General features: G+C 43.6%; 1 protein-coding gene and 1 pseudogene across 1 annotated transcript in view; one reads left to right on the top strand and one right to left on the bottom strand.

Moving 5' to 3' along the window:
• Positions 1-5,187: 5,187 nt before the first annotated feature.
• On the bottom strand, positions 5,188-6,515 carry LOC105822518 (annotated as a pseudogene).
• Positions 6,315-9,940, top strand: part of EPB41L4A (erythrocyte membrane protein band 4.1 like 4A) — a 311,568-nt gene continuing 307,942 nt past the window's right edge. The window contains exon 1 of the mRNA XM_012659525.1: positions 6,315-6,698. Within this exon, the coding sequence (XP_012514979.1) occupies positions 6,600-6,698 (99 nt within the window). The 5' untranslated portion in view covers positions 6,315-6,599. The remainder of the gene's footprint in view (positions 6,699-9,940) is intronic.

Genomic DNA, 9,940 nt, shown 5'->3' with positions numbered 1-9,940 from the left:
GGTAGACTACTACCCATATCACTAAGCTGGTGTTAATTAAATTAAGTTGATCTACTTTATTCAGGAAGCAAACCAGAGTACATTAACCAGGTAAAATTGTTAACCCAGGCCAGGCGTGGTGGCACACACCCCGTAATTCTAGCACCCTGGGAAGCTGACTGGGGGAGGATCGCTTGAGCTCAGGAGTTTGAGACCAGCCTGAGCAAGAGCAAGACCCCGTCTCTACTAAAAATAGAAAAATTAGCCGTGCATCATGGCATATCCCTATAGTTCCAGCTACTCGGGAGGCTAAAGCAGGAGGATCACTTGAGCCCAGGAGTTTGAGGTTGCAGTGAGCTATGATGAGGCCACTGCACTCTAGCTGGGGTCACAGAGCAAGACTCTGTCTCAAAAAAAAAAAAAATGTAGTCAATACATTAGAACCTAGGTTACCTAGGTTAGAACCTAGAAAAGGAGTCCATTTTAAATGGAGGCCCAATTTCATTAACCAGTAATGAGAGCTTCTTTTGTTTAATATAAAAATATATTTTCATATTTAATTATTCATTGTAAAACATGCAGACTTTTTAAAAAATATAGACAAAAATGGACTTTCCTATTTGCACTATTACATAAGCTGCTCTTTTTTTCACCTCACTGCTTAACTTGGATAACTTTCTATGTCAGTCCATATACGTCCATTTCATCTTTTCTGGATTTTCTATTACATGCATACACTATAATTAATTTAGCAAATTGAATCAGACATTTAGATTGTTTTAAAAGTTTTACTATTATAAATGTGCTATAGTAAATACCATTTTACACATATCTGTGTCTATTATTTGGTAAAGATAAATTCCTAGATGTTGAATTTCTGGATCAACGTATATGCATATTTAATTTATTGCATTTATGACAGATTGCACTCCAGAAACTCTGAATCAATTTACAGTTGTACCAACAACGTATCAAAATACCCATTTGTCCTAATCTTGGCAATCTTTGGAATCTCTTTCAAGTGAATAGGCAAAAGATATTAATCTGTTATTTAAAAAAACTAAAAAAAGCCCCCCAAGGGACTTGACTTATCAACTAGCTCCCCCATCCTCATTTTTGCTAGATTGCATTTGAACAGAGAAGGGGAAACTAGGTGTTTCGAAGTCAAAGTTCTAAACTATTTATGCTAAATAAAAATCATATTAACCTGTTCACTAACAAGGATTAACAACCATGCCAAATAAGAATTCTCAGTAAACCCCAAGGAACATTTCTTTGGAGATCACAAGGATGAAGAATCAGCTTAGATTATAGGGCAGTGTAGGGAGATGATTTCCCTTGAAATGTGGTAACACCCTCGAGGCATTCCAATAAATGGGATCTAAGGCTTCAATACTTAGAGGAGAGGAGGGCTGGTTAATGACATATATATGAAGTGAATCAGAAGGCAGGATGGTCTTAAAAACTGGATGTGCCTGGGCACATACTATATTAGAAATAAAAGTGAGTAAAGTGTCCAAATAAACTAGGAAGTAGTGAGACCAAAACAGAGATATTTTCCTTTCTTAATAACTACCCTTTCTGATGTTATCTACTTGGCAGGGTCTTCAATGCTTTTTCCCTTGACAGGGATTAATCTGATGGATGAGGTAGAATAATAAGGAGGTCTACTGATGAGGAATGACCCCCCCCCAATCATTCACAGGTAATTAGGAGCAACTTTTATTATTTTTTGGAAATATGATCTCTAGAGCAGTGGTTCTCAAAGTTTGCTTGCCAACCAGCAGCATAAGCATCACCTGGGAACTTGTTAGAAATATGCAAATTCTCAGACCCCACTCCAGACCTTGAATCAGAGACTCTGCAGGTGGGGCCAAAAACCACTGCTTTAACAAGTCCTGGTGATTGTGCTGCATGGCCCTTGGGTATTTATGTAATTTAATTATTTACTTATTTGTTGTCAATGATTTCAAACTTTTTTTCTTTTTCAAGTTACAATTAACTTTCTGAAGTTTGGAAAATGAAAAATTATAAAAAGATGACAGAAGACATGAATGGTTCAAATACATCTTCCTAAAGAGAATATAGTATTTTAAAAAGAATTCTGAGTCTTTTAGGCACTTTGAAGTGCATGTTTCAGCAAGGGGTGGGGGACTGTTCTGTGTAAAGTGAAACTTCCTCTTCCAGGATGAATATTCTTACAGCCCTTCACAGATGGAAGCCCGGCACATTTCTATAGAGTTTAATATATTCTGAATTTGTCACTTGACTCATTTACCTAGGCTGATTATGACAAAATATCATCTTGACCAAAGAAAATATTTTGTTAAAATATCTCTGAAAAGAGTTCAAGGGTTTGATGCAAAACTGCAAATAGAGTGTATTATGTTATGCACATGTTGAAAATGATATGATTTTCCTGAGGGGAAAATGTGTTTAAAAAGGATCTTATTAATTTGTTTTTCTGGATAGACAAAGTCTTCCTCCAAAATTTTTTTTTTTTTTTTTTGAGACAGAGTCTCACTCTGTTGCCCAGGATAGAGTGCCATGGTATCAGCCTAGCTCATGGCAACCTCAAACTCCTGGGCTCAAGCAATTCTCCTGCCTCAGCCTCCCAAGTAGCTGGGACTACAGGCATGTGCCACCATGCCCGGCTAATTTTTTCTATATATTTATTTTTTAGTTGTCCAGATCATTTTTTTCTATTTTTTTGTTGAGACGGGGTCTTGCTCTTGCTCAGGCTGGTCTTGAACTCCTGACCTCAAGCGATCCATCCGCCTCGGCCTCCCAGAGTGCTAGAATTACAGGCGTTACAGGCGTGAGCCACCGCGCCCGGCCTTCCTCCAAAATTTTGAGGAAGATGTATATTCAACTTTTTATGAAACTGCAAAACTGTTACCCGAAGTGGTTGAACCATCTTACATACACACCAGCAGTATATGAGAATTCAAATTGCTCCACACCCTCACCATATGCTGGTATATAGTTGCTATGGTAGCTGCTCTATTAGGTCTATAGCGGTATCTTATGATGATTTTAATTTGCAATTCCCTAATGACTAATGCTGTGAAGTATATCTTCAGGTCCAGTAATTCCACTCATTTTATTTCCAAAAGGAATAGAAGCATACGTCCATATAAAGACATGGATCCTTTCTATGGACTGAATTGTGTCTCCTCAAAATTCATGTGTTGAAGCCCTAATCCAATGTGACTGTGTTCAGAGACAGGGTCTATTAGGAGGCAATTAGGGTTAAATGAGATTATAAGGGTGGGTTCTGATTCTATAGGATTAGTGTCCTTGTAAGAATAGACCCCAGAGGTGTATTCTCAGGCACACTCAGTCTCTCCAGCCCCCAATCTTTCCTTCCTTCTCTTTCTCTCCCTCTCTCCCTCTCCTCTCTCTGAAAACACACAACGAGGTCATGTGAGCAGACAGCAAGATGGAAGGTGCCTTCAAACCAGGAAGAGGCACAGAAAGCCACCATGCTGGAACAGAGATCTTGGACTTGAAGCATCCAGAGCTGTGAGGAAACGTCTGTTGTTTAAACCATCCTGTCTACAGCATTTTGTTATGGCAGCCTGAGCTGACTAATACAATCTGCATAGCAGCTTTATTTGTAACAGTCAAAAACTGGAAACCACCCAAATGAAGGAAAAGACAAATTATGGTATATACATACAATGGAATACTATTGAGCTATAAAAATACACGAACTACTTATATTCACAACAAGGATAAATCTCAAAATAATTGTGCTGAGTGAAAGAAACTAGACAAAAAAAGGAGAGTACACTATATGATTCCAGTTATATAAACTCCAGAAAATGCAGTTAACTGAGAGTGACAGAAAGCAGATCTCTGGTTGCCTGGGAAGTGAAGTGTGGCAAGGAATGGGAGGGAGGGATTACAAAGGTACAGGAGGAACTTTAGGGTGTGACGGCCGATGGACGTGTGTACTAGCTTGATTGTGGTGATGGTTTCATGGGGGCACATATATATCAAAATATATCAAATTGTATACTTCAAATATATGCAATTTATTATATGTCAACTATACTCAATAAAGCTGTTTTTAAAAACCCCGTGGAATCCTATTATCTCTAGGAAGCTCTAATTTTGTGTTAAATAGAATTTAAGTTTTCTTTTCTCCAGTTCCTGATAAAGAAATGGAAAAGAAAATGCCTCAGTCCAAAGCGGCTGTCATATGTATAATGATTTTGTACCTTTTCTTGTGAGCAGCCTGGAACAGAATCCCCGACTCACCCCAAACCCAGCCTTTCTCCAAACCAATTCAAACAACCTATAAAACAGGTGATGGCAAAACGCAGAAACAAATGATTACACTTGGGCGTTTCGGTTTTGCAAGCTTAGATGACTTGGCTGGATAGTGTGGTAAAGAATGAAAATCTGTTATGACACCTTCCAATCACATTTGATAATTGGTATCAGGAATACTATATTACAGATAAAGCAAGGTCTCCAAAGGTAGAGATGGTAAAATCTAGAATAACAAGGTATCAGCTCATAAGTCAGGCAAAACTTTGAAAATAAAACCCAAAGCTGAACACAGGATTTGATTAGAAATTCAAAATCTGCTTCAATTTCACAGAAAGCTCAGAAGATAAAATAGGGTTTTATTCACAGCCTTAGGTAAGGTTCGTGCCAGACATGAACTTTATATCGCACTTGGTGTGGGGGTGCCAATCCACTGTTTAGACGGGGCCACAATAGCAGGAAAGGACGAGGCTTCTTACAGGAGGCCCTTTGTGGCAAATTACTATGGGAGGAAACCCTTTCAAAGTTGCAAATTGTTCATTTCATTTCTATTGTGCTGAGGAAGCCAGGTTTTATTGTTTGGTTTGTTTTAAGTGCTAAAGTCCTAGGTTTTGAGCTTGGGCTACCCAGTCAACAAGTGGTGGAAGAGCGAACTTAAAACCATGTCTGATGCCAAAGCTCTTTCTCTTTCTAATGCTCAATACAGAGCAGAGTTTTCTAGGAGGCCTACCGTCAAGCCTGCCCCGCGTGCTCCCCTTGTTTCCTAATGCTACGCCACTCGCATTAACTCGCTGAGGGTTCCCAGCTGGAGAGCACAGATTGCACCTGCTCGGAAACCCAGCGGGGCCCAGGCCTCGTCCGCAGCTCACTCAGCCTCAGCGGCCTGTGCACGGAAGCGAGGACCCACCAGGGGTCGCTGCAGCCTCATAGCTATTGTGCCCGCCAGTCCTGGACGCGGCCGGCCTCGCGGAGGGCGTGGGGCAGGGATCGTCGAACGCTGGGGTCCGAGCAGAACTGCCCCCAGGCGTCCAGGCCCGGCCTCCGGGTCTCCCTGGGAAACCGACACAGCGAGCTGCGGACCGCCCCTCTGCTGGGGCGCAGCGCCCGGCTTCCTCGCGCGGACCTGCCCGCGCCTCGCCACTGGGACCACCTCCGCTCCGCCCTCCGCCCCCAGCTGATACCCCGCCCAGGAGGGGCTCCCCTGCTACGGCCATCGGGGGGGCCCCCGCTTCGCTTCAGGGTATTTTGCAGACGCCCGAGCCGGGCCCAGTAGCACCTGGGCCGCTGCCGCCCAGGGCGCCACCCCTCGCGCTGCCAAGAGAACTTTCCACTTTCCCCGGAGCCGGCGCGGCCTGGCGCGCCCTGGGCACACCCCCGCCCGCCCGCTGCGTTCCCAGCTGGGGCGCCCGCTTCTCCGCCCGCGGGTCTCCCGACACCCGGCTTTTCTGAATGTTCTGCAGAAGCAGCACTCCGCCGCCGCGGCAGGGCATTCCTGGAGGGAAAGCTTGAACTTGGCCGTACACGGTCCCCCCCACCCCCCGTGATGAGCTCCGAGGTCCCCAGACGGGAGCCGCACCCCGTGACGAGCTGACCTCCCCTCGCTGGTCTCGGTAAGGAGCCCGTTGTCCTTTCCAACCCTGCCCCGGCTTCTCGGTGCCCCTGGGTTGGAGTGTGCGGGTGGCGGGCTGAGTGACGACCGTCGCTTCTGCCTCTGCTCCCCTGGCTGGGGCGTCGTGGATGCCCCTGACAAAAGAAAAGCCGAGAGCTCGCCGTTCCGCTGACCGCACCAGGGCTGCGGGGCGGGGTCGGAGCTGGGAGGGCGCGCCCGCGGGGGACCCCGCAGGCCGAGGGAGGCCGGCGCGTCGCAGCCGCGCTCGAATTGGTGCGGTTGCGGGGAGCTGCAGAGCTTCCAGGGGCTTCCAAGTCCGGGGTGGCGGGCCTCGAATTCTCGTCCCTCCCTTTTCTTGTGTCTTGCCCCCCTTGCCAGGCGACTTTTGTCGTCCCCAGAATTGCCGGAGGGGCCGCGGCGCCCCCGCCTTCGGAGGAGCCGGAGCCGCAGGATGCGCGGGGACGCGCCGCCGCCCTCCGCGCCCAGTTCCGCCGGCGTTTCCCTCGCGGCTGGCGGGCGCTGACTCTCCGGGCGCGGACTCTCCCGGGCTTCTCCGCCCTTCTAGCTTCCCGCAGCGCCGGGCGCCTCGGCCCCGGCCCCGGACCCCGCCGGCAGCTGCTCCTCTGGCCCCGGCCACGGCGCGGACCATCAATCAATGCGTCGCGCTTGAGGGAACGGGCGGCTAGGCGCCTCGGTCGCAGGTCTCGCCTGCCTGGAGACGGCCGCAGCCGACATGGGCTGTTTCTGCGCTGTTCCGGAAGAATTTTACTGCGAAGTTTTGCTCCTGGATGAATCCAAGTTAACCCTCACCACCCAGCAGCAGGGCATCAAGGTAGGTGCGGCCGGGCGGGCTCGGGGTCCGCCGCTTTGTCTGGGGCTGTCACCGGTCGAGGCCGGCGGCTGCGTGTCTGCGCGGTGGGAAGGAGTGGCAGCCGCCCCTGCGCTCGGAGAGAGGGTGGACGTGTGAGGGTGGGTTGACTTTGAGCTTCTTCATAAAGGAAAGTGAGTTTGACATCCCGAAGGTCATTCGACGCACCAACTCCCCGCTGCAGTCCACTGTCCTGCAACGGAGACCAAAACTCTTCCCCAAACTGGTTTCCTCCAAAAGTATCTGGGCCCCCTGAAACTCCCACAGAGGCTCAGGACTGCTGATACGGGCTGCACCCCACCGCAGCGTGGAAGTGCGGTTTCCCTCAGCTTAGTCGGAGACTCGTTTCTTGATAGTGTCGTTATAGACGTAAACTAGTTCACTCGTTGAATACATCAATGGGTCATTGCGATTGTGTTGTCTGGGTTTGCAGTTGGGTAATGCTACGTTCAGACTGAAAATACTTTCCCTTTTCTCAAGTGAACTGGGTTTATCCGCACATTTAAGTAAACGTCTCTCAGAGCAACTCAGTAATAACTTTGCTCCTGTTCGTAGGTCATTAAAATGCAATTACTACATTAACCTAGGGAACCCAAACAAAAGGGCCCCCGGAGCTTGCAGGATCCACTTCCTTAATTTTGATGAGTACGTACTTATGTTTATAGTTGACAACCTGACGGATGCGCCTGCGCGCTTGTTTTGCTGTTGCAACAATGTAACTACCTAGAGGAGATATGAATCCGGAGCGTTTTGTTTTGTTTCCTTTTCTCCTTCGGTTTTAAATTACTAAGGCATTTTAGATAACGCAGCAGCTGAGTCTGGTGAAGGGAAACCGCCCCCTTTATAATAGAGCTGGCTGTATGAGAAATCACGTGTTGAGGCTGCCAAAAATCCTGTCCTAGACTTGTCATCTCAGAAGCTAATCCTAATGGGGTAGGCCCTGGGCATTTCCTTTGTGAATCAGTTTTTACATAGCTTTATGCGCACTAGAGCAACTGTTCCTGGGCTAAAAGTTTCAGCGTTGATGTTGTCGTTCTTGGTGTACAGAATTCTAATTTCATAGGCCTAATTATTTTGCAGGAGAAAGGGGTAAAAAAAAAAAAAACAAGCTACAAGATTGTTAACCCTTTCCTTTAGGAAATTGTTTTGAATATTGTTTCCCCAGTAATTAGCAAAATTCAATCAGATTCTCAGGTGGTATTTCCTTTCAGGTACAATAAAACAGACACTTTTTTGGGGAGGGTGTTCATTTTGTATTTTTAACATTTATTTGTGTTCCAAAATATCCCTCCCCGCACCCACCCACTGAAATCAGGAAAAGAACTTACTGGATAATGTAACATTCTTTGATGCAGTTTGTGAATAAAATAGACAAAAATCACAAAACATCTAAATTATTGGTAATATGTAGATTCTTTGTAGTGTGAGGGTAAAAACAATTAGGAAAAGATAACTAATGATCCGATGCTAACACAACAAAGAAATCTTTTTGAAGTGCAAAGTCTAAATTATCTAGAGTCAAAAGTCATCTGGAGTGTGAGCTTCCTATTTAATCATGAAAACTGGGCCTCTGTCAGCTTGGAGCATGTACATTATTCTGTCAAGAGTAGCAGCCAAGACTTGGGATCAAATAGAATAATTTTGTCAAAGAAACATGAATCAAAATTTTGATCCATAATTACTTTTTATAACCCAATGGTGCTTATCTTGTTTTACAAATAGGTTGAAAATTGGTGAGTGATTCAAAGGCAACAGCAGCCTTATAATACTGTTATTTTGGATATAGGCCATATAGCTAAACAATAATTTAAGCAGGCTTTTGTTAGAAGTAATCATGTCACAACAGCTTGGCCTCTTTTGGTGTCACAAAAGCATGTCACAATTATTTTGATGGCCATATGTGTAACACAGATGTTGTCTGAAGTTAACCACATTATCTGTAACTACCATGCTATCATAAAAATGTATGTCTTAAGCACCTACCTACTTGTGGTATGTACTGAGTTAAACATTTTCATATGTGATATCATAAATATACCAAAGCATCTTGAATGTAGATGATATTCAAACATTGAACATGTGTATATGTCATTGTTCTGTACATACTTGACATTTTCTTTAACTTTTCCCTAACTTATATTATGGTACATATGTACAATTAATGTATATTGCATTCATTAGATAAAGTTAACTCCTATTTTAGTTCATAAATGAAAAAGTAAACAATTATTTCAAAGTCAATAGTCAATAGCTACTATTATGGTATTTTCCTTGGGATGATACCCTTGATAATTTTGATTATTGCTGATTAAAGTCAAATGAAGCAGGCAACATCAATTAGCCCATTTTCCCCTGAAATTAAGCTAGAAAAATCTCTATTTCTTGAATTTTCATAAGTATTTACTAATATTTATTTTGTGATGACCTTTTTCCTATTTTGAATGAGTTGAAGACAGCTAATTTTGTCTTAAAATTATTCACATATTTCATCTCTTAATAGAGAAGTTTTGCTGATTTCTAAATGGTTACTCAAGAATTTGCTTGTATTAATATTACTGTTAAAATAATGCATTGTGAGTTAGAAATAGTTTAAGTATAGTAAATGAAAATAGAAGTATTAGTGAAGCTTGGTAAAACATTTTGTCATTTTGAAAAACATTCTTTGGATTTAAGAACCAAATTACAAAATGAAAAGTTAGTTTTCTGCAACTTAGATCAAAGTTTTTCATTGACTTTAGGAAAAAATTGATGTCTCTATTTAAAGCATTTCAGCCTGAAGATAATAGTTACACATCTTATTTTTAAGATGAGTATCATTTAAATGGAAAATGATTTAAAAAAAAAATAAACCCAGAAAAATAACACAAGTATCTTTGTATCCTTATGTAGGTATTTGCCTTCTTAACTTGCTTTAGAGGTGACCTCACCTTGACAAACAGGAAGTCTTTTCCGCACAGTTCACAGTTTGAGCCCTATTCAAGATTAAAAACCCAGGTTTATATAAGCCGAAAGCTGTTGGTTGTGTTTTAAGCTCCACAATAGCTTTTAGCTGTTTGTTCTCCGCTGCTATCTCTGTTGTTTATTCAAGTAAGGATTCTTGCTATGATTGGTCTTAGTTTTTTGGTAATGTTTGTTCTGGGAAACTTTTGTCCTTTGTAATTCTCTGTGCTGGGGGAGGTAGAGATCTTTCCTTTTGTTCTCCTAGA

This window comes from Propithecus coquereli, unplaced genomic scaffold, assembly GCF_000956105.1.
Source record: "Propithecus coquereli isolate 6110/MARCELLA unplaced genomic scaffold, Pcoq_1.0 Scaffold62, whole genome shotgun sequence".
Lineage (NCBI taxonomy): Eukaryota > Metazoa > Chordata > Mammalia > Primates > Indriidae > Propithecus > Propithecus coquereli.
Note: the sequence above shows the minus strand (reverse complement) of the source record. Positions and strands in the feature narration are given on the sequence as shown.